At 50.1% G+C, this 24105-nt stretch overlaps 1 protein-coding gene across 10 annotated transcripts in view; it reads right to left on the reverse strand.

The window, feature by feature from the left end:
* The window catches only part of TBX4 (T-box transcription factor 4), a 58517-nt gene that overhangs the window by 13719 nt on the left and 20693 nt on the right, over positions 1–24105 (reverse strand). For 9 of the 10 annotated variants that reach the window (XM_068154833.1, XM_068154837.1, XM_068154836.1 and 6 more), the window contains 4 exons: positions 21952–22110; positions 20940–21034; positions 8057–8176; positions 6143–6290 (listed from right to left, as the gene is read on the reverse strand). In XM_068154833.1, coding sequence (XP_068010934.1) covers positions 6143–6290; positions 8057–8176; positions 20940–21034; positions 21952–22110 — 522 coding nt within the window. Of the gene's footprint in view, positions 1–6142; positions 6291–8056; positions 8177–20939; positions 21035–21951; positions 22111–23442; positions 23652–24105 lie in introns of those variants that run through there. The other variant, XM_068154840.1, reaches the window with a different exon arrangement.

The following is a 24105-nucleotide window of genomic DNA, read 5'->3' on the forward strand; positions in this document are numbered from 1 at the left end:
CATCAGCAGCCAAGGAGCAAAGTAGGTATGGAGTGTGCAGCGTAACTAAGCTCAGGAATAATGTATTGGGGAGATGAAATTAAAGATGTGCTTTTATTTGCCACAGTCTCCACTTGCAATCTTTATTTATTGTTTGTCTTTTGGGGTTTTTGCCCCCCCAGCAACATAGCCATATAGTCTCTCTAAAAATAAAAGCCCAACAACTAAAGAACTTCCAACTGCTCTGGTCCCAGCTGGCGCCTGCCAGAAACACTGATGGGATGCTATCTCCCTTTCCAAGCTGGCCTGCCTGCAGAAGCCCAAGAGAAAGGCTGAGGGAGTGTTCTGGCAGAAGTTTCATTTCAGTGGAGTCATTAAGAAGCACAAGAGCTGGAAGCCCTGGTGGGATGGATGTGTTTGCTCCTCTGGGGTGTTCCAGCGTGACCCCACGCCTACGAGCGCTGGCCTCACGTGGCTCCGTGTGTTCCCAGGGAAGGGGTGGAATTGTCATCCCTGGGTGTATTTTAAAGCCATCTAGATGTGGTGCTCAAGGATATGGTGTAGTAGTGGCCCTGGTAAAGTCAGATAATGGTTGGGCTTGATGATCTTAGAGGCCTTTTCCAACCATGGTGATTCTGTGATTCACAGCCTGCCTAAAACTGAGGGGAGAGGGGAACCTAAAGCAAGACAGGTTTGCTTCCATCTGGTGAGATGAGCTTCCCCCAGAGCTGCTGTTCAACTCATTGTTAACTCCTCTGGGTACTGAAAACCCTGTTTGAAGGGTCTTCAGGAAGAGAGCCAAGCAAAGCTGGGATCCTGCACTGCCAGCATCCCCAATGCCATACCTAATACTTCATGGCCAGTCCTCTCACTGATGCTGAAAGGTCGCCTCATGTCATAGAATCATAGAGCTGTTGAGGTTGGAAGAGACCTTTGAGATCTTCAAGTCTAACTGCTCACCTAGAGCTCACAATCCCACCACTACCACATTCCTCAGCACCACATCCATGTCTTTTAAATACCTCCAGGGATGGTGACTCCACCACTTCCCTGGGCAACCTGTTCCAATGCCTGAGAACCCTTTCTGTGGAGGTCCTCCCTATCTATGTACAGAGTGGAAAGCTAAACTAACATCTACCCTAACTAGCAGCCTTTTCTCCCTTGCAGCAGCTCTTGTGTTGAAGGACACTGCTTAATCCTTGCTGGGCAGTTTCTAGCCCTTGGTGCCCATACTCACCACCCCTCAAGGTGCACTGAATACCTTTATACACATTATTAAGTGTGGACATTATTATGTAGGATTAGCAGGAGGGCTGTCTGGGTAAGGAGGTTGTTGCTGTCAGGCACAGCACACTGCCCACTGCACACACTCCCATGGGAGCAGGGATCCTTCCCAGCTCTGCCAATAGTCCAAGCTCAGGGCAGCCCCTTCAGGGTCTCTCAGAGAGCCAGGGCTGAGAGTTTGTGTGTCATTGCTGTGCCCCAGGCACTCATGCTGTACCACTCACCACTGCAAGTGGGAAAGACAAGGGATGATTTTTGCTCCAAACAGCAGCTTCAGTAATGCCTTGAGACAGAAGATGAAGGAAAACCCAAACAGCAGAACAACAAAAAAGCCTGGTTAACTGGAAAGAGTTGTGCAGAACAACCTCAGCACGGGTCCAAGCCAAATCCCTTCAGCAAACCACCCCCAGTGCCCCTCTGGTGGCTTCACACCCACCCTGAGCATCCTTCACCTGCTGGGGCCAGGAGCTGCCATAAGGACCATCTCACAGGCACCCTCGAATCCACTGTTTACATACTTCAAACCTCTGAAGAAAGTGGAATTCCATTCATGAGCATTTATCACCAGGGAGATACTGGTCAGGACCTGCTCAATATTTCCCCATACACCCTGAGCTAACCCTCTGAAGGCAATACCAGTTTTGTGTTATCTTTCCAGCAGAGGTTATTTTTGTGTTGCATCTCTGACTGCCCTCAGCCAACCCATCTGTTAGCACTTGCTATGACATAGCCTGGTTCATGACGAAGGAATCTTTCCCATTTTTCACCTGGCAAACACAGTTAGGTGCTTCCCCAGCAGAATATGTAAGGAATGGACAAGGGAAGTGCCCTTGCTAGCACCTAAGAGCAGGGTTTTGCCTCCTCAGACCATAACTACGTGCAACCGCCTGTTACTTGCGTGGCATCGCAGAGCCAAGCGTCAGCTCTGCCACAATCACCCTGCCACTCACCAGCCCCACATAAATCAGAGGCTCTATCAGGCTGATTATCTCTGCATGTAAAGATTTGAAAGCACATAAATTCAGACTTTGCTCAAAGCATAGGTGGCTTACAGAGCTTTCCTTGGGATCAGACAGACCTTGCCGTCGCTAAACCTTACGGCGGCTGCTGATTTCTTAATCCATTCCCAACGTGAGCATTGCTCAGTTGTTAAGCCTGGTGTGAATGAAGCCTTTCATGGTCAAAAAAAAATCCCCCAAGAGGGAAATACACAGGCCACAATATCAGGCCGTGGTGTGTGAGCTGGGCATGGGCTTACCTGCCACAAAACCTGTTCAACCAGAGGGGTTTGCAGGCAGATTACAGGGCTCTGCACTTCATTCCTCCTTTTAAATCTGCATGGGTTTACATGTCTGCATTGAAAAATTGCCTCCCATGCCTCTGACTGGAGCAAATAATTTACCACAGCAGATAACTGGCCAGTGGGAGAAGGAGGAGTGAGGTTTTGGGGACTGGAGAGGAGTGGTTGGTGGCTGCATTTATGGGCTGGGTGTCAGGAATTGAAGCTTCCTAGGGCTGACGGAGAGACATCTTCGCTCTCCAGCACCATAAATAATCCTCAGATCTAAGTCCCTGGGTTGCAGCAAGGGCTTCAGCCCCATGGCTTATTCATTAAGCTGTTTACCTCATTTATTTTAAGCCTCAATTGTACCTACACATGAGCTCCATGGGGCTGCTCAGCATCACAGTGCACACTCAGGGCAGGGATTAATTTATCAATTAATTCATTGAAATAATGCAGAATTTCTGCCTGGGTTTGTTTGGTTTTTCCCCCTCAGGTGAGATCCCAGGAGTCAAGCTCAGAGGAGCCTCTGTTCATCCTTCAAATCTGGGTCCTCACCATGTCACACAGAGCCACTGCAGACAATGACAGACCTCAGCAGGCCATCATGCTCCAGCTGCACCTGCAACCAAACCCATCCACCTTATCCTTCTTGTGAGACCCCCATAACACCATCCACATTCCAGCCTGACCACAGGATCAGCTCCCATGCTTGCTGTTTATAAGTGAACAGGCATGGAAGATGGAAGAGCTTCTTTGCTTTGCTCCCCCCCCCCCAATAAGTGTCTGCCAAATAAAAGGTTAACCCAGAAAAGGAGTATTTAGCACACAGATATTTTGGGGTGAGCACCTCCTCACTCCTCCTGTCCCCAAGCAGCAAACAGGTTCTACACCAGCATGGCAGAGGCTTGAGGGAAACGTTCTGGGCAGGAAAGGGTGGCAGATAAAGCCAGGCTTTGTGGGATTTCGGGGTGCTGGAAGGAACTGGAACCTGGGATGGTGCAAGCCAGGCAGGGAACCCACAGCTGTGACATTTACAGTGGCCAAGGGTGCCAGGGAGGGAGAGCCAGCATGGGTCTGGCTGGGCAGCTGCCCACACATAAAAAAAAAAGCAGTGGCATCAGCCTACAAAAATTGTCACTCCACGTGGTTTTGAGGTTTGGAGAAAATCAAAGACAAAAGGAAATAGCAGGCAGGATTTGCTGGAGCACGAGAAGACAAACAAACGCTGCGGCTTTCCCTGCTTGTTTTTCCTCGGGAGCCTGCGGAGCCTGTGTGCAACTGCTGGGAACTGATTCCTAGAAATGCGAGGCTGTGACTGCTCCTAATGTGAGCAGAGCTGGGAGCACCGGGCCATGCTGGGCAGGCACCTCCCAGGCACTACCTGTCCCAAGGACATCACCCACCCATGTCACAGCAGAACAATTCACAGCACAAACTGATGGGAGAGTCACACCTGCCTGGGCCAGAGCCCAGCTCTCCTCTGCATGCACAGCAATACTGCAGTACCACTTCTCTAAAGCAGGTTGTTGAAAAGGAAGCTTAAGACGCTCTCTGAAAAGGGACTAGATCCCATTTAGCCAGGCAGGATCTCAGTACCTGACCCCCACAGCAACCTGGGCACTTAAACCAAGCTATTCCAGGGATTTTCCTAGCAGCGTGAGGCGGAGTCCCCTCACACCTACATGGTATGGGGACTACCAAGCAGGGCTTACCAGTGGCCACTGCATCACGCTGCAGGTATCACTCCAAAACACAAACCAGAGTCCCTTCTGTATCACTGGGGAAGCTTTGTGGGAGGACAAACAGGCAGCTTATTAAAAGGAGGAGGAAAACCCCCACTCCCTGTTGAAAGTGCTAAAGCCACCCTTAAAAAAATGACAAAGTCAGGCAAAGCAAACGCTGGGAGTCGCAAAACCAACACTGCACATCCTGTTTGGTTTACAGCCCCGGCGAACATCCTGTATGTTTTATGGTTTACATTTTACAGCCTAAACAGCCAGACATTTAGCTGCACAGTTATTCCAAAAGGAGAAACAAGGGAGTGAAGGAAAGGCCACGTGCAAAGCGAGCAGGTACCTGCGGCTGCCAACAGCGCAACGGCGACGTTTAGGGGCTCCGTGGGATTGCTGCTCTCCAACCCCTGACCTGGTTGTTTTCATTTCACTTCCGTGGTGCTCCCACCCCCTCCCTTAAATAAGAGTGAGAGAGCAAGCTCACCTGTGATTAATAATAATCAGCATTCAATGGGCCTGATTAGCCTTTGAAGCTCACACATGTGTTTCACTGGGGTCAGTAGGTTGGGGACGAGGGTCAGTTCCCAGCAGTGCTGATGGCTTTGCACAGAGCTGGGTTATCATCATGTCACACTGCCAGAGCCCAGCTCTGCCCTGGTACCATTTGCTTTTATAAAGTTTGAAATGTGCAGGAAATTGTGAGCACAGCAAAACTGCTGCATTTTTCATAGTGGTTTAAGCTCATAGGGTGACCCTGCCTCTGCAAACCACCCTGTAAAGCTCCATTGGATTGGGCTGCCTCAGAACCCTGCTTTCTGTAAGGCTTTAGGTGGCACCAGGACAATTGACTCCAGGTGCAAACCTGCTCTTCAGAGGCTTAATGCATGATCAATTTGAGCAAGACAGATACACACTTTCTCTCTGCACCCTTCTTCAGGACCTTCTCACAGCCCTCCCTTACCCCCACATTGCTGCTACTTAAAAACTGCTGCAGGTTAAAAACAGATCTGATAACACAAAGTAGATTCTCTTACCTGGATCACTAGGAGGAGCTGATGGCACTAAACCTAAAAGGGTTTTAAACTTTGTCTTCCCTTCCTCCAGCCACTGAGGTTTGTTTATTTTTGTGTGACTTGCAGCTGGGACAGTGTAAACCAGACAGGTCCATATTTTCATATGCATTATCTCAGCCCTCACTTGCCTGGCAGGGTGGAAGAGTCCTAGTTCTGAACTACTCAGTGCCCCGTGGTAGATACCTGTGTACTCCCCACTCCTGCCTTCCCAATGCACATGAATGAAGGTTTTCCAAATAAAATATTTCATTTTTTTTTCCTCTGCCAAAACTAGCTCAGAAAATAGTGAGTTTATGGACCCTGTCTCTGTGAGCTGTGTGCGGCAACAACCAGGCTGAAAATCCCACAGCGCTGCCTGGAAAGCTCCTGGGCAGAGAATAAAAGGTTGGTGGCATCCTGCAGGACGTGGACAAGTAAGCCAGAGGCTGCATTTCCAATACAAGGAAGGATGCAGACAGCTGTGGTGGCTCCCCTCAGCCAGCATTAAACAGTCCCCACCCAGCTGTGGGGGCTGGCAGCTCCCTGGAGGTGTTCAAAAAACATGTAGACAATGGCACTGTCGGACATGGTTTAGTGGGCATGGTGGTGTTGGGTTGATGGTTGGAGTTGATGATCTTAGAGGTCTTCCCCAACCTTAATGACTCTATGAATTCTATGATTTCAGTGTCACTTCTCACTTCTAACTAACTGCCACATCCCAAGCAGCATCCCCCAGGCCGGACACAAATTCGGCATCGCACTCCCACCTCTGACCAAAACAACCACCCACTGAAGAACATCTCTCTTACATGTCCAAAGGGATCCAGGTGGTTGTTGGTGAGCTTTAGCTTCTGAAAGGAGACCAGCTGCCTCATCCAGTGGGCTCCTGTGGCCGGTGAGTCAGGGTGCACGTAGAGCCGTCCCGGCATGGCCGGCTCTGCCTTCCCAGCCACCATCCTGCAAACACAGCAGTTACAGATTGCATCACCTTGGCAGCAGTCACCAGCCCAGACCTAGGAGAGCATTTTGTCCTTGAATGCTACCCAGCACCCCTCCCACCAGCCCTGGGTGGATGTACTTAGGTGCAGAGACGCTGCTGCTGTTCATGGTGGTTTTAGGGCTCCCTGTTTCGGCATCACAGGCTGGCAGAAGAACCCTGTCTCTACTCCCATGTGGTACCTGTTTGGGGCAGTGTCTCTACATGCAATTGTGTTGGCATCAGCCTCAGAGAAAATATAATCTGCATTTTTGGAGAGGATGAAGTCTTTAAAGGCCATTCTGCAAGGGCAGATGGTCTCACACACTTCCCCAGGAGAAGCTACTCAGGAGCAGGAGTGGGTACTGGTGTGGGTTCACCCTCTGCAGCCATGCAGGGTTCCAACAGCCCTCAGCTGAGCAGCAGTTCCAGTGGGAAGGGGCAGCCCCTTGCTCCAGAGCTGTGTGCTGGCACACAGTGCTACCCTTTGTACCCTTCTGCCAGCTCCCCTTGCCCCTCACACCACCACCAGCTCTCGGGGACACAACACCCAACTATGCGACATCCCTTAATGGCACCCCCCCACCATTACTGTGTCATTGTTCTCCTCTTATAAAACACCACTAAAAGCAATATTCCCCAAACCAACAGAGACTTTCCAGCAGCAATAAAATGAAAAGGGAAAACAGCTCTAGGGCTGGCAAAAGCTAAATTAAAGAGAGTTAACAACTATCCATCATCTCGGGTGTAATGGTTAAAGCACAAAGTGGCTGCCGTGCCATGGAGGCCCTCAGCCTGCTTGCTCCTCTTCCCCAGTGGCACTTCAGGACAAAAGTGAACGGAAAAGGGATTATTTTTTTTTTTAAGCAGAGCAGCCCTAATGTGCAAGTAAATTATTACTGGTTTATGGGATGTCACCAGGCTCCTTCCCATTGACTATGAAATTTTCCATCGCTCCTCTTTGCGCCGGGCAGCAGTCGGTGGAAGGGTTTGGGGGAAAAAGCCCTCATAGCTGGCTCCTCAGTAAGAAGCTTTACTATCAAAGGCACAGGGATGGGGAGGCAAATAGAACAGAAAGGAACTCCAAAGGAAGAATGAAATAAAAGGAAAAGCAAAGAAAAAAAACCCCAACCCTAAACCGGATCTGGCACTGAGCTGCAAGGGGGAACTGCTGCTGCCTACATCTGCCTGATCAGCGTGGCTGAACCAGGGCTTGGAGTGAACCACCCCACATCTGGCTTCCCAGTTGATTGCCTACAAGCAAAATATTACTACAGAAGAAAGGAATTTAAAACTTTTCTCAACTCACATAGATACCTAGTTTTTGAAACCAAAATAGACCATTAGATCATCCAGGCCAGGCTCTGCTACAACGCAGGCTGTGGCTTCACCCTCTTACACCTGCACATGGCCAGGCAACCTGTGCTCGGCCTAAAGCTTCCCCTCTGAAAAGCCATCCAACCCTGAATGCTTTGGAAATGAACAATCCACCCCCTCCATTAGCACTTTGTTCCAGCAGTTAATTGCCCAGCCTGTTGAGAATATTTCATTTTATGTTTGTCTGGTTTTAACTTCCAGCCGTTGGCTCTCGTATCTATCGCTGCTTCTCCACGAAGGAGAGCTCTGGGATGTTGGCATCCTTCCCATGGGAAGGTATTTATGTCAGTTTCTGAGTTTGCACAAGCAAATGGTTGATCCAAGTGCAATTTTCTTAGGGAAAAGAAGGCAAACTGAAACGTTCTCTTACCATTTGTTGTCACAGAATTTGTAGCGGTGGTCATCAGCGGGGACGATGTCAATCAGCAAGATGTACTTGGTCTTGGGGTTCATTCCAGTCACTTTAACCTTGTAACTAGGAAACATCCTCCTTAGGGAAAATAAAGGGTTAACACATTAGTGAGCAGCACTGGGACCGATGGAAACTTGGAGCAATGCCCCAAAAGGCAGATCCACCATGTGATGAATTCACGCTTGGACAAACGAGCTACAAAACATCGCTGCTTCTGTGTCACCTGAAGTAAACTCACCCTTCCCAGAGCACAGGCTAGTGCAAAACAGGGCACAAATATGGGTGAGGTGATATAGAGGGGGGTTATGGGCAAGTGCCAGGAGAAGGTGTGTGAAGACAGAGATACAGAGGAGGTCAACACAACCCTCAACACAGCAGGCTCAGACAGGGGGCCCTCACTACCCCAGGAGGCTCCATGTGGCTTATGTCAGCCTCAAAAACACAGATTTCTTGTTGCCATGAACAAGCATGAAAGGTCAAGAGATCTGACTGCACTACAGAAGAAACCAAGCACGTCCAACATTCCTCACTCACATGCTCCCAGTACCCACAACCCCACGTTCAACCACATCACCTCCTAACAGCACAGCAGGTCTTCCATTCCCTTCCACAAACTGAAAGCTGAGAATTGGTAAAGCCTTGGGGGAGACTAGGGGTTAAACTCTGTGCTGCTGTAGACAGCCACCACTCCTCTGGTCTTCCTGAATTTGCCAAATTCACAGCATCCCAGCTAAACCTTACCAGATCCAGGAGCAGCACAGAGCTCCCCATTGACAATTTGCCCAGCCTATTGATTTACCATTGACTTTAGCAGACACACAGCAACAGGCACCAAATGGAGAACATCCCATAAAGCAGTGTATCACTAAAGCATGCTTCTGCATGTCTTACATATCTGAAGGATCTTTGCAATAGTAAAGAATAAGTTTTTATAAAGCTATGGCTGTGAAACCAGTATGTACCAGCTCACTCATGTCTGGAGATCCAAAGGAGATGGCCCTGATGGGTGTGGGCACTGCCATGGAATTCCCAGGCCCTTGTGACGGCATCAGGAGCCAAGGTTTGGAGGATCGGGCACTTTACATCCTGAGAATAAGGATTTTCTTGGCTCCATCTTCCCAACCTCCTCCTCCTCCAGTCTCTTGAGCAAACTGGCTCCCCACAGCCCTCAAGCAACTAGCCAGAGCAGAAAAGTCTCCTTTCCACCAGCATAAGGAGATGGAGGATGAGAATTGCTACACCCTGGAGTCGCCGTAATTGCCCTGATCAAGAGAGACCCAAGTCCTGATGCTGCTTCTCCGTCAGACGCCGCGGCCGCTTCCCTCCCTCCTTTCCCTGCGCGCTGCCCAGGCTCTCAGCCGAGCTGGCCCAGGTCTGCAGCACCATTTTGTCACTGCTTGGGGAGAAGGCAACAAAATGGGCCCTGTTTGAGATCATTTCAATCGACTCTTTTAACCGCCCTGCATAAATTCCAGATGTTTACCATGTAATTAGCCGGGGCTCAAAAGCAGCGGTTTACCAATGTCCCTGTTTGATTTTCATTCATAAACTCCACACGCCTCTTAACCTTGTCCTCCTACAGGTAAGCACCTGGATAAATACAGTAGGACATTTCAATTTGTGAATACACAGCCCAATTCACAGAGAGAGAGAGGGAGAAATTTTGCACCAGGAATTCAACCTGAATGCCAAGATTCTTTTCTGCTGTTGTTGTCGTTCATATCCTTTAGAAAAATCAGACTTTAAAAGGACAGTGAAAAGTGAAACAAAAAGAGGAGGCATTAATTAAAACCCAGAAAGGAGATGGATATGATATGATATGATATGATATGATATGATATGATATGATATGATAGTATCAGTCAGGGTTGGAAGGGACCACAAGGATCAGCTAGTTCCAACCCCCCTGCCATGGGCAGGGACACCCCACACTAGATCAGCCTGGCCAGAGCCTCGTCCAGCCTGGTCTTAAACACCACCAGGGCTGGGGCCACAACCACCTCCCTGGACAACCCATTCCAGGGTTTCACCACTCTCATGGTGAAGAATTTCCCCCTCACATCCAACCTGAATCTCCCCACCTCCAGCTTCATTCCATTCCCCCTAGTCCTATCACTACCTGAGATCCTGAGAAGTCCTTCCCCTGCCTTCCTGTAGGCCCCCTTCAGATACTGGAAGGCCACAATTAGGTCACCTCGGAGCCTTCTCTTCTGCAGACTGAACAGCCCCAACTCCTTCAGTCTGTCCATATGATATGGTATGATATGGTATGATATGATATGATATGACAGTCCCTGTGAAGTGTCCTGTATTGGGGGTGTGTGTGTGTTATTTTTTTAATGATGTTGAGCTTCTGAATTTATTTTTTTCCCCCCCCTCTCAATCATTTCATTTACTGCAGAACATCCAAGCTGCTAAAGTAGCTGGACTGATATACTGTAAATGTTAAGTGCTTTTTTAATGGCATTTAAAATTAAGCTTCAGCATATGGAGCTCATACGGCCATGGACATGCCTGAGTTTATAATGTTCTTTAGTATAGCCCTCTAAAATAAATACAAAGAGCCAAAGTACTACTATAATATATACAGCTGGAATTCCTTCAGGATAACAAATGGGGGGAACTCACATCTGATTGAAGGTGTTGCTTAACTTGCAAACCACTGGCTATCTTGCAGTGGTAGCATTGTACTCAGCAGCTGACAGACCCAACTACGACCACGTTTGCCAACTCTCCGCATTCTTTTCCAGGAAAACATGGGTTAGGTTTTAGCAATTTGGCTGTGCGTGGACATTTCATCATTATTATTAGCTGCTGCATTTTAGCCTTGAAAAAAAAAAGCAAGAAAAAAAAAAAAAGCAAAGAAACCAACATAAAAATGCAACTAATGTGCTGTCCAGGGACTTGTCAGCTTAATTTTCTTAATGAAAACACATTTCTCAACCCCTCTTTGGCAGAGGCACAGTGAGTAAATATCTCTTTGCGAGACGATGCAAACACGGCTTGTGAGTTTCTGGTGGGAAGACATGACAAATCCAAAGAGCTGGCTCCAAGAAAATGCAGTCATCCAGTTTTCAATTAGAAAAAAAATACAAGAAAAAGGCAAGGAGAGAGCACCTCGTATCATGGCCTGGCCCTTAGCAAACGTCCTGCGTGAAAGAAGGCTGCAGAAACCCGCGAGGGAGGCACCGGCTGCTCCAGCCCTGCCCGGCAGGAGGGCGAAGCTGTGCCTACAGTGGGTCTATACAGCTCCCTGTCAGCCCTGGGAAGGGGCCAAAAACCTGCCTCCTTCCCCCAATTTACTACAGGTCAATGGAACTACTCACAGCCATGGGCTCTACGCTCAGTAGTAGCTTTGCATAAGTGGCCCCTCTGCCAAATCTCTGCAGGCAGGAGCTCTGGGGCGGATGGGCGTCTCCGTAGAGGATGCCTCTCTCCATCCAGCTTTCCCTGACAATAGCTTGCTTCATCATCTATTGCTCGGGGACCAGCAGCAGCAGAAGAATAAGCCACTGCTGCAATAGAAACTTGCCAACCTCTTGCCAAGCTCTGGGAAATCTCAGCCTAGCTTTAGTGGGAGGTCTGGAGAAAGACCTGTGGAGGTCCACATCGTACCCACCCCACTGCCATGCACAACTCCAAACCCAGTGAGAGCTTCACTGTGCAGAAACCAGTTACAGAAACTGGGACTCTGGGGATTCCTGCAGAGTGTGTTGAAGCAGGAGACATTTGGTTTTTGGCAACACCTCCTGTGCCAAGGGTGGCTGCAGCCCTGCTGCGGCTGTGCAAACAGGGAAGGTTGTGGAGGCTGGGTGCTGGGCACATGCACAGTGCAGGATAAGCCAACTATGAGGTGACATTTAAGCCACCAGTGACCAGGAGAATAAGAACAGCAGTTCCTGGCCTCATCATCTTTTCTTTGGACCCAGAGCCTGGTTGGACACAGTGTCCCAAGGCTGTAGCAAATGCCCTGTCTGTATAAGTACCCTAAGGTGGAGCAGTCCACAACCTGGTGAATTTCTTCCCCTTTATGCTGGTGGTGTTTTTGAAAGCCACACAAGGTGTGTGTCTAACCCACCAGCACACCTTGGGCAGCAACAGAGGGCAGGCAGCAGGGCCACAGAGCCACCAGCAATCCCACAGCCCCCCTGCCCACCCAAGAACCATCCTCAGACCCACAAGACGCCTGTGTGACAGCCAGCAATGCACAGGGGGGACACAGCCAAGCATCAGCCTCCACAACCTCTTCTGCAAACCACCAAGTCAGGAATACTCCAATTTCAGACATGTTCAAAACTCACTTCTCCCTCCCTCCAGCTCAAGCCAGTGAAGAAAAGACAAGGCTATCCAGAATCCTCAGCATTGTCCTGCCTCCTGCACCCCTCAAAGCTCTCTGCTGGGGTTAGTAGCATGTTTCTACCACCCTCCCCAGACTGGCAGGGGCACAGTGCTGCAGTGTGATGGGAGCAGCTCTCACTGCCCTTCAGAGGGAAGATTGAAATCATTTTTTACGTTCACATGAGAAAGCTACACTCAAAGAGGGTGACCACAGGAGAAAGGCTTTGGTGCCTCAGTCCTGTGTGAGCAGAACATCTGGTACAGCATTGAAACACTGCAGTTTGGCACATGGTCACTGGGTGCTGAGGTTCAGGGTTGTACCCTGGGAAGGACAGAGCAGCTGAGCATAGCTCTGTGGACTGTGGGCAGTGGGATCAGGACCAGTGTCGCCAGGGCTTGGCTCCACACTGCCATAGCCCCAGCTAAACCCTGTAGCTCTGTGCAGATGAAATGTAGCAAAAACAGTAAAAAGCCAGGAAAATAAACAAGCAGCACAAATCCACAGCCCTCCCAAGCTTCAAAGATGATGTGTGAGTGAATTATTTGTTCTGATAATGAAGCAGCCCTTGCTTAGCTAAGTTTATGCTAGGCACATTTTATCTCTACATGATATTCACAAATTGTTTTAAAATGAACTGTTAGAATAAGCATCTCTTGTTTATTTATTTATTCTATTACTATCCAATCCCCTTGACCATGGAGCAGTTACTGACATGGAGCCAAAGCTTCTATTATGTTCAAACAAAGTTTAATTAATGTGTAATTGGTTGGTTGGCTTTGGAAGGGAGTGATAAGAGGAAAGCTTTGCTTTCATTCGAGGCAGCGGTTCCCAGCCTTCCAGGCTCTCCAGGCTTGGCCATTTCGTGGGCATCTCATGTTTTAATCCCCATGTGAGCAGGCCTGGTTGATCCTGGAGAGCTGGGCAACTGCAAGGTTCCCAGGTCCAAGAAAGTCTTGGGTTTCAGGCAGGGGACAGCAAGCCAGAGAAGACACAGAGAAGTCAAGAGCACTAGTGCTCATCAAAGAGCTCAAAGCACTCATCCAAGCACCAAGTGCTCCATGCCGCCCTGCACACCAGGACCTGTGTGTCCCAGGGACACTGGCTCATGCCTTGGTACTGCTGGGTGAGAAGATGGCCTCTGCAAAGCCCCCAAGCCCCACTACCCTCCTGTTCACAGGGATTGCTTTGACCTTCCTCATTTAGATGTAAACATCATTTCTGAAGCTACTACTGACACATTGGCTGAGGAGGGGTTCCTCAGACCAGCACATGGGGAGCAGGGAAGCCACGGGGGATCAGCTGGTATTTCCATAGGGAAAACTGCATGGGAACAAGACACCTGAGTCCTGTTGGAGCCATTCAAGTCATGTCCTTACCAAAGGCTCTCAGTGCCCTCTGAAGCCATGGGAATGTTCAGACAGGTGCTCACTGCATGTCCCTGTGATATGGGTAGTACTCCAGGTGCTACTGAGTGCATCCTTCTGTCCTTTCAAGGGGTATAACTATCCCCTAGCCCTTCAGCAGCTCAGCAGCTGAAGTCTTATTTTCAAAAGCAATTTTGAGGAAGATTTCTGAAGACAGACAAAAGTTCTACAATCCTTGAGTCTGAGGTGGCCAAGTAAAGCAATGACTGGATCTTCAGAAGCTCCCATACAGTGCTGTCCGGAAAGGTGACGCTTATGGCATATCAGGTTGTGAAAGGCCCAGAAAACCAAGAAATCACTCAACATCTTGGCTAACATGCCATATTGTGCCTGCAAGACCAGCTCAGAAGCTGCTGGGCATGCTGAAATGCCTCCAGTGCTGGTCTCAAAGCACTGAGGCAGATGACAACCCTGATAATGACTAATGTGGCCCCAAATTCTTCTTGAGAATTGGCCACGGCTCCTCAAGGATGCTTCTCCTTGTCTTCATTGTTAGGAGGGAAAGGAATGGTGCTCAGAGGCCTCAAGAACCACATTTCCATTCTGATGACCTTTCTGCCTTTTTTTTTCCCTCTTTCTTTCCTTGCCTAATTTCCCTTCTCTTGACAAGTATTTCTTCCACTGACTTAACGCATCTTTAAAAACAATATTCTCTAGGGCAGATTAAAACAAATTTGGGGATGTCAGCTGTTTCTTTTAGCCTTTTAAATGGCATTTCCTTTTTGATAGATTCTTGCTTTCAGAAAAATACTTTAAAGAGATCAAAGAGTTTTTCAACAGGGTCCCATTTTCCCAGTGTATCCTAACCCTCAGTCCCTTATTTCTCTTATCACCCACGCCACTCCGCTATGACGCTCTGTATACAAAGTAAGAGCAGTTAACTTTGAAGTGCTGGATTAGCCCATGCCAGATCCTTGCCTCAGAATAACAAACAATACAGGTTCAACAGGAGTTCTCATCAGTAGTTCATTTTTCAGCCCCAAATTCACTGTCACTAACACAAGCAACATTGAACTCTCAGTCTATGGATAGATAGGAGAGATTTATCTGGTGGCAGGACCATGACCTAGTGATGAGAAGGTCAGACAGTTAAGGGATTTTTATATTTTGGAATGGTGAGGTTGTGTTTTTTTCTTCTGGCTAGCACATCTCATTTTTAAATAAAACATTGTTTCTCACATACTTGAGAACTTGGGTTAGCTGCATGGCTGCTTTCATGGTCTAGAAACATTTCCTCTCCTTGCCCTATGGTAACTTATGGTAACATGGCAGGCTCCTCGCCATGAGATGCTGCAGAAGTTCAGCAGAGACTGTCCCAACGTGCCAGAGAATGACAGAGATGGGTGCTGGCAGTCCCCAGCAGCACCAGCAACACAGCACAGAGATACCTCCAAGAGAAGCAGTGCAAGAGCATGACCAAGGACTCAGCTCTGCAGCATTTCAGGTCCCTCACTAGCCCAGCTTCTACCAACAGCTTTGGGGGGGGCTTTTGGAGAAGCTTTGGTGCTCATGTCAGGCCATGTGCTGGCTCATTGCTGCAGAGCAGCAGATGACCCACAGCCCCTGTGCCTTAGAAGCCTTTGATGCAGATGCAGAGCCCCAGCAATGGTGGGAATCTTCCCCAGCTGGTTTAGGTTTGACCAAACCCTTCCCTGCAACCCTGGCCAGCGCTGCCACAGCTCCAGCCTAAGGACAGTGGGCAAAGCTTTGGGAACACCCTTAACCATGAGCATCCCATGCCTTCAAACTAAAAGGAGGGTTGATGTTTGAAGAGAGAAGTGTGTTAAACACCACAATCCCATCCCTGCCCTGCTCAGCATGTACAAGCTCTGTTTTCTTTGCCAAAGCTGTCGACATCTTCAGCAGCATAGCCAAGAGCCATTAGTTTGCTCCTGCTCCTTTCCCTAAAAGCAGCAGTTTGCCTGACCAGGGTAATTCCAGGACCCCAAATTTAGGACTAAGCAGATCAAACATTCCTTAAATATCTACTTTATTCCCAAGTTTTAAATCGACAGCTCACATTCCATCGCTGATCTCAGATATTAAGGTTTGCTTTTGGATCAAAAAAACCTTGAGCAGAGATTCTTGTAACTGCCTCCAAAGATTCTGGACAAATATTTCCTTCTAATTGTAATGAGAACTGGGCATCCACATGCCCTCCAGAGCCATGGAAATTTTAACTTTTAAGGGATTATTCACATAGGAAAGCTGCACCAGCTTAGCCAAAGCATTTATACTTCTTCAGACCTTGATGTCCTAAAAACTAGTTTTATTTTGGTTTACTGAAGTTGATTAGGAACAGATTCTTTCTTTCTTTCTTTTTTTTTTAAACCTGAAATAAGCCACTTCTGAAATGAAACTTGAAGATCTAAAGGGGGTTTGCATCTTTTCCACACATGCAAGCTCCTTTATTGATTTATACTTTTTTCCTCCTGTGCAACAATTTCCCTACATATGCTTCTTCAAATCTGCTACCACAAGGACTGCAGCTACCTTTGTACCTGTGCACACCCTGAACTCCAGCCAAGACTCAAGTTTGAGGGGTTTGAGCCTCCTGTGCACGACTCTGGGATGGCTGTGCTGCCATCAAGGAGTGACACATTATTTTCTCTTCAGTAATTGCTCACAAAAACGTGAGTAGATATCCTGTGAGCTCCTCTTTTTCACTGATTAGCCATAAGCTGCATCGAATTGTTTATCCCTGGCAATATCTGGAGAGAAACTGCAATGCCACAAAGAAACTGCAATGTCATAGAGAAACTGCAATGCCACAGAGCCTGGCACCTTGGGGGCACAAAGAAAGGGAGGGTGGGAAACAACCAGAGATAAATAAAAACTCCCAGAAAGAAAGCCTGAGCCAGGAAAAACTACACAAAGTTTAACTTCCTGCAGGAAAAAAGGTCTGGAAAACGAGATTTCAACAAAGAATTGGGAGAGACAAAGTGGAGTTTGCCACAATGTTGAAAAACAACAACATAAAAACATCACAATTGTTCTGTGAAATAAAAGACTTAAGAGTGAGAGGAGGGCATTAGAAAACAAGATTCATAATGGTTTGGTTTGGTTTGGTTTGCAGAGAAGTCTCTCGTTTGGTTTTTTGCTTTACCCACCCCTTCAACAACTTCCTCACTAGGGAATGCCGAAAATCCAGCAGGAAAGGTGTGTGCTTTGCAGCATGACAGCCCGACAGGCACATCCAGGGCTGCTAGAAGGAAGGAAATCAGAAGTACATCGGCATCTCCATCCTCTAATGCATCCTGTCTCCTTCATTACCACCTGCACTGATTTTATTAATTTTATCAATAAGGGAAATATTGGGGGTTATTGGTTTGGTGGGTTTCTTTTTTTTTTTGAGGGGGTTGTTTGGCTGATTTTTTTTTTGTTTCAGGGTTTTTTTGGTTGATTGGGTTGTTTTGGGGGCGGGTTTGGTTTTGTTTTAACGGTTGTTTGCTTTTGTTGGTTTGGTTTTGATTGTTTGGTTTTGATTTGTTTTGTTTAACACAAAGGTAGATTCGTGTGAACAGTTCTAGCCCTAGCACAAGCTCGAGGTGGGTACTGGATTCATTTGCCAGCTAGGCGAACCCGGCCGCACTGGGAACGGGCCCGGGTCTGGGAACTGAGGGCCAGGGAGAGGGGACCGAGGAAACGGCTGCAGCCGCCGCGCCGGGACTTCACGGTGAGGGGCTGCTCGGAGCAGAGAGCCGGGCTCTCAGCCACACAAACAAGGGGATTTCATCACCAAAAAAACCGGCAGAGCCCACGCTGCCTCCCCAAAAAACCTGCTCTGTAAATGCTACTGGCGATGGGCAGCGCTTGAAAGCCACGCGTGGGCAGTTTCTCCTCACTCCCCCCACCCTGCTTTGGATACATACAGCTCCAGGCAACGGGCAAAGCCGGGGAAGAGTTTTTGCACGACATGTAAGTCAGCCTTTAAAACCCACCCACAGAAAATCCTCTGGAGCAGAATTTCATAATTAGAGCAAACCTCAAATCCGAGGAAGAAGGGGAAGGTGATTTATGGAGCCCATCGCCCCATCCTTTGGGCTCTGCGAGGGGCTGGATCCTCCGTCTGAAGGAGCCGAGCCGTATTTTTAGGCAAAGTTCAGGGAACTTTGCTAACATAAACTTTTTATCTTGCGATGATCCTTTTAATATAAAATCATATCTCTCTCTCTCTCTCTCTTCTTTTTTTTCCCTTTTAATTTATTTTTTCCCCCTCCCTCCCACAACGAAGCAGCCGAACATTAAAAAGATAGCGAGCGCATTTTAAAGATGTTTCCACTTTATAAATCAAGTTTTCTTGGCAACAACACGATTTTTATTCCAACGCTGAGCTTGCTGCGCTCTCCTAATGTCTCCTACAGATCAGTCCTAAGAGGGAGTAATAATCCCCCCAAGTAATTCTCAGCTCTAAATTCTCGGTAATTTATAGTTGGCTCGTTCCGTGGAGCTCTGCAAAGAATGAAATAAATGACTCCCCTTTCCCACCCCCCCAATCCCGGTTATCAATATTTGCCTTGTTTATACAGAAAGGCTATTTTACACCATTGCCATGGAATTAACGCTTCCGCTGAGCTTTACATTTCCTCTCCCGCGAGTGAACTTGTCATTAAAGTCGCCCCCTTTTCTTTATTATTATTATTATTATTATTATTTTTTGTTCTCCTTTTTGGTTGTTGTTGGTTGAAAATTCAAAACCGGGCTTCAATTTCTTTTGTCTTTGAGGTCAGACGGAGCGACATTTAAAGCGATTTCAAGGAACGGCGTTCAGGGGCATCCCTGTGCCTGCTGGGAGGTGGGATTAGAGTCCCTAATTGGTGCCTGCAATTAGCCGCTTTCCCTCTCCTTTCCCCTCCCTAACGTTAAATGCAAAGTGCATAGAAATCTCCATTAACCATCTCTCTTTTTTCCCCCCTTTTTTCATTGGGTCAGGAGGAGGTTGATTATTGCTGCTCTCGATTTCAATAGCTTGGCTAAAACAAAATCTGCGTGCAGCACCGATTTTCATGTCGTCGTTTGCATGGCGATTGATTCCTGCTCTCAGCACGGACCCGAGGGGCTCAGCCTGGCACTCGGTGCCAGCACAGAGACTTAAACCGAGCTGCTGGGTTTTTCTTTCGCCCTCATATGAATCATTTTGTCTATTTTATTTTGCTTTGGGTGCGGTTGGGGCCGGGTCCTGGCTCCACTTTGGACTCCGTTACCCCGATAAAAATACTGCCCTTTATTTTCACACCCTTTGCAGCTGGACACAGGGAAAAGCCCTGAAGAGGCTCTCGTGTTTCCTGCTGTTCATCAGCATATCGTTTTGTTTGTTTGTTTGAATTAAAAAGGATTTATAACAGAAACAAACCTGCTTTTAGCCTGCACCGATTTTACAAGTAGCAAGTTAACTCTAAAAACAAAGTTTGAAACGTCTTAGGGGGAATCCCTCCAACCTCTCTGTCCCATCCACATGCTCCTGAAAGGTGACTACGTGTGCACTGCCAGCTCCACAGGACAAAGAATGTGGGACTGAGCCCCATACATATGGATTTGTTTAAACAATCTACATTAAGACTTACAGAGAGATAAGAGGCACATTTGGGATGCTTAGGGTCTAGAATTTGGTAAAGATATTACACGTCCCGCACAGACACACTCAGATACCATAAATTAAGGGTGAAATATCTGAGGTCTTGATCCCCTCGTCTTAGCTGACTTAGGTAGCAGACCTATCAAAACGAATCCAGCTCTTCACATCAGCAGATGCTGCAGAGCATGCCCCAAGATTTTACACACCAAAACGCGGTGTGCTAACGACCGAATTACCTGCACAATCACTTCATAAATAGACCAAACAGCAAACAAACTGAAGATTCCCGGGGCATGCACCCCCTCTCCAAGGAGACTAATGGGAATATTTTGGTTATTAGAGGAAAGCTTCCACACATTGTCCCGCTGCTACACAGAGCAGCTCTGCCAGGATGGGGAAAGGAAAACCTGCCCAAATCCAAACCCAGGCATTAGGGTCTGGGTCCCACAGTGTCAGCACCAAACTGGGGAGAAAAAACAACCCACCTGAGCCCCTCAGCGGCAGGCATGAAGGATCAGAAATCACAGAGTGAAAAAAGACAAACCACAAAACAAACAAACAAAAACAAAACCACACTAGATAGTGATTGTGGGAAATTTTGCTGCTTTCTCTCCATTATTTGTCCGTTTTCCTCCACAGCACTCTAGCAGGGTGTAAAATCAGCAGTTGCAGGGCACGGCAGAACCCCACAGCTGTACTGGAATTGAATGGATTTTCACATCCAAGCCTGGGAATTTTTCCTCTCCAGCAGCAGCAATGAGAGCCTGCTGCCACAGAAACCAAGGATGGATATTTTGGTGCCCACAGTGGGAGCTGGCTGCTTTTGCTGGGAACCAGGCTGAAGATGGTCTGAGGTTTAATTCTGATGTTTAATTTTCTGATATTAATTCCGCTGACTCTCACCTGAGCGGCCTGACTGGGAAGGGAGCCCTGGACAGACACAGGGATGGATTCTCCAGGTAAGTGAAGCCTGGATCCCTCCTGCCTGGGCCTGGCTGTGCACAATGAAGGGTTCTGATTTGGTAAAATTCAGTGCTTGTTTCCAAAGGAAAGCAGAACTTTTTTCCACAACCAGCAGGATAAAAGTGGTACCTGCCTCTGTTTCATTTTTGAGGTTAAAAGCACAGCCCTGAACCTTTCCCTTCCTAAAACTTTGGTGCAAATCATCCCAGCAAAAGGACTTAGTTCACTATGAGGGAAAGGGGAGTGAGGTTTGCTTTGGGAAAACCAAAATAAAAGCAGAGCCACAATCATTCTATCATCTTAACAATTAAAACAAACTAAAACGAAGACTACCCCAGAAAACCAGGACTAAATGTAGCAGCTGACTCCACAACTCTGTCTTACATCCACAATCTCATTGCCACACACCAACACATGTTAAGTTTACAGCACAAAAAACATTGTTTTACTAAAATCTACAATCACTTTCTTTTTTCAGTGCCACTGACTGCAACAGGAACATTTCACAGCAAGACATGCTCATGGGGAGTTTTCACTAACCTGCCTGCTTTGGTTATGATCATTTCGGTGCCAGCTTCATGAAATTTCTTCCATAGTTCCTTCTCGTGGAGATAGACTTTGATATTTTCTATTGTCTGGGAAAGAAAAGCAAATTAAGAAAAATAAAGGACTACGAGCAGAGCAAGAAATGCCTGACAAAAACCTCGGAGAAGGGCTGGGAAGGGCAGAGGGGGGTCGGCAACTGCACACCCAGGAGCAGCCCCGCAGCCGAGGCGCCGGGCAAAGCCACACCGACCTCGATGGAGAGGAGGATGGAGTCCCAAAAATTCCACCCCTCTTTGCCAAAAACAAGAGAAACACACCGAGGCCGCTTTTAATTGCAGACTTTCACGTCCAGGCCGGACACTGTGGCCAAGGGGATTTTTCTTTCTGATTTTTTTTCTCCCCCACATATTTTTTTAATGTTCTTAAATCCCCCCCCACCCCTCCACCCCCTTTTCCTTAGGGTTCTCTGTGCCCTGCCGGGCCCTGGGCTGTCTCCCTACAGCTCCCAAAAACCGGGGCCAAGAGCATCTGTGGGAATACCTGGGTCCACTGAGCAATGTGCACACCCAGGGCCACGTTTTTTGTGCAGACCTGTTCCTTTCCTCGGGATGTTGGGCAAAGAAGCTGAGATCTGCTAAGAAGCAGACCTGGAGTTTTATTTAGCTAGGGAAAAAAAAAAACCAAAACCCACACCAAAAAACCTAACCCAAGGAAACCCATCGGCGGGTTGGATCATGCTGTGGGGGGAAGCAGCTGCGGCTCTGGTACCTGATGGGCCCCGGTGGGGTTACCGACCTGCCACCCCCAATGGCGGGCACGGGACAGCCTGCTTTGCACGGGGGAAAATAAACCCAGAAAGTCAAAGTAAAGAAAAATGCGATTTCCTCGGGTCGTGGCCGCGGGAGATGCACAGTGGAAGGAGGCCTGTCCTCGGCCTTTTCAGCCGTGCTCCGGTCTGGCTGGTGGGGAGAACCGCGGGCAGGACGCGGGACCGGACGGTGCGTACCTGCTCGGGGTCGGGGAGCTGCGGGCTGCTGAGCGGCGTGTTGCTCCCCCCGGCTACGCCGAGGACGGGGGAACCGGCAGAGGAGTCCGCATGGCCGGGCGCGGGGGCTGTTGGAAACCCTTCCTCGGTTTCAGACAGGCTTTTCTCCTGGAGCATTTCCTTGGGGGGGAGAGAGGAGCACCGTTAGCTCGCAGCCCAGCTTTTGACACCCTCCAAGCCCCGAGCACGGCCACCTTCGCGGGTCAGGCCCTCCCGACCCGTGGTCCTTCTTCAGGCAGCGGCAGTCGGAGAGACTGGGACGTGACACTCTTGGCCCCAGGGGAAGGCGGCTGTGCCCGGGAGAACCGGGCCGGGCCCTCCTGCCCCCCCCCCCCCCCCCCCCGGGGGAGCCGCCCACGCGTGGCTGCACTCCCGTCTGAGTCCCAAGCAGCTCATCTCAGATGTGGCCGCAGCTCTCCAACCCTGATCCTTTCTCCTTTCCCTTCCACCCGCTTTTTGCCGCCGTGTGGTGCCGGTACCCGTCGGGGTGGGCAGCCCGGCCCAGACAGTCGCTCTGCCTCGTCCCTCCAGGGCTCCGGGAGTTCCACGACCGGCTCTCGGGGCCGCGGCAAAGCGCAGCGGCGGAGTCGGGTGGTGTAAACAAGCGGAGTGCTGGGCTCCGAGATAAAAGGACCCCTCTTAAACTTGGACGGAGACTGGGAAAAACCAATAAAGATAAGAACTGACAGCTCCGCCGGGGCTGCCGCGCATCAACCCCGACTTTTACGGCGCGGAGGGACGCGGCCGCCCGCCCCGCTCGACGGACATACTGACAGGCGGACAGGCAGCAGCCCCCAGGAGGTTGCAAGGTCCTGTTCCAGGGGACAGAAGGCGCCGCTCCCCACGGGGAAACGCTGGCGGCACCCGGCTCCTTGCAACCCCGACGGAGTATTCTTCTCCCCCGGTCCTGGCTCCCCTGACCTGTGCCCTCCCTGCTCTAGGGAGATCGAGGTGATCCTCTCGGCTGCAGACACAAGAGAGATCCAGGAAGAGCTCTGGCCATGGAGATGGCCAGGCAGCCCGGCTCTGTGCGAACGGGCACACACAGATGCCCGTTCCCAGCTGCACCGCACGTCCCGCGGCCTCCGGTGCACCGAGCGCATCGCCGGTCTCCCTGACCCGCTCGGCTGAATGGGACAGGGCAGCCCCAGCCCGGCCGAGGCGTGGATGTTGCCAGCAGCCAACATGCAGCGCGGTGCCGGGTGATCCGGGGCCGCACAGGTGGGAAGCGGCGGCGACGATCCCCGAGGGCCAGGCTCCCGCCTGCGGGAGGAGATCCCGGTGCTCCCGGGGACGAGCAGGGGCTCAGGCGGGGGGAACGGCAGGGAAAGGCTGGTGGCGGTCGCCCTGGCACAAGCCGGGGGCTTGGGGGGATGCCGGGAGCCCCGCACCCATGCGCCCCCCGCTCCCTTCCCTTCCACCCTTCCTTCCCTCCGCACCCCGGGAACTCACACGGCCGGCCGGGGGGCAGAAGGAATAGCGGGGGGATCCGGGCTTCGCCTGGGGGCATGAAGGGCACCCGCGGGGCAGCGCGGTGGCTGCGCAGGGCGCTCAGGCCGGGCGCGACTCCGCGGCCCCCGATGGCAGCGGCGTGCGGGGCATCCCCCGCTGCGCGGATTCACTTTCCCTTGATCTTGGCGGAAAATGTTCCATAAAGATCCAGTTTGGGGCCTTTCGACTCCCTCCCTCTTTGTCTCCCCCCCTCCCTTTTCCCTTCCCCTCCTGTTGCTGACGTTGCCGCTGTCAATCACGTCCCCACAGACCGGCTCTGGCCCGCTCCCCCTGGCCCGGCCCGCTCGGCCCGGCCCCGGCTCTGCGCCCGCCCGACGGCCCGCACCAGGGGGCACCGGTCGGGGGCACCGGCAGCCCGGCCCTCGCTCGCTGGGCCCCGCTGCGGCCTTCCCGGGCCTGCCCGCCCTGCCTCGGCGCTGCACCGGGCCTGGCGGTGAGCGGAGCCGCCGGCTGCTTCGCGGGGAGCTCGGTGTGGTGGGACACCCGCATCCCCACAGCCCACTCCCAGCCCCCGTGGTCCCGGCGCTCCCCACTGCCCGCGCGGGAGCCGGGCTGGGCCCTGGCCGCGGCGGGGGCAGCAGGGTCGCGCGAGCACAGGCCGCG

The sequence above is a fragment of the Melanerpes formicivorus genome, unplaced genomic scaffold (assembly GCF_026170545.1).
Source record: "Melanerpes formicivorus ecotype bairdi unplaced genomic scaffold, bMelFor1.0.p_v2 SCAF_29, whole genome shotgun sequence".
NCBI lineage: Eukaryota > Metazoa > Chordata > Aves > Piciformes > Picidae > Melanerpes > Melanerpes formicivorus.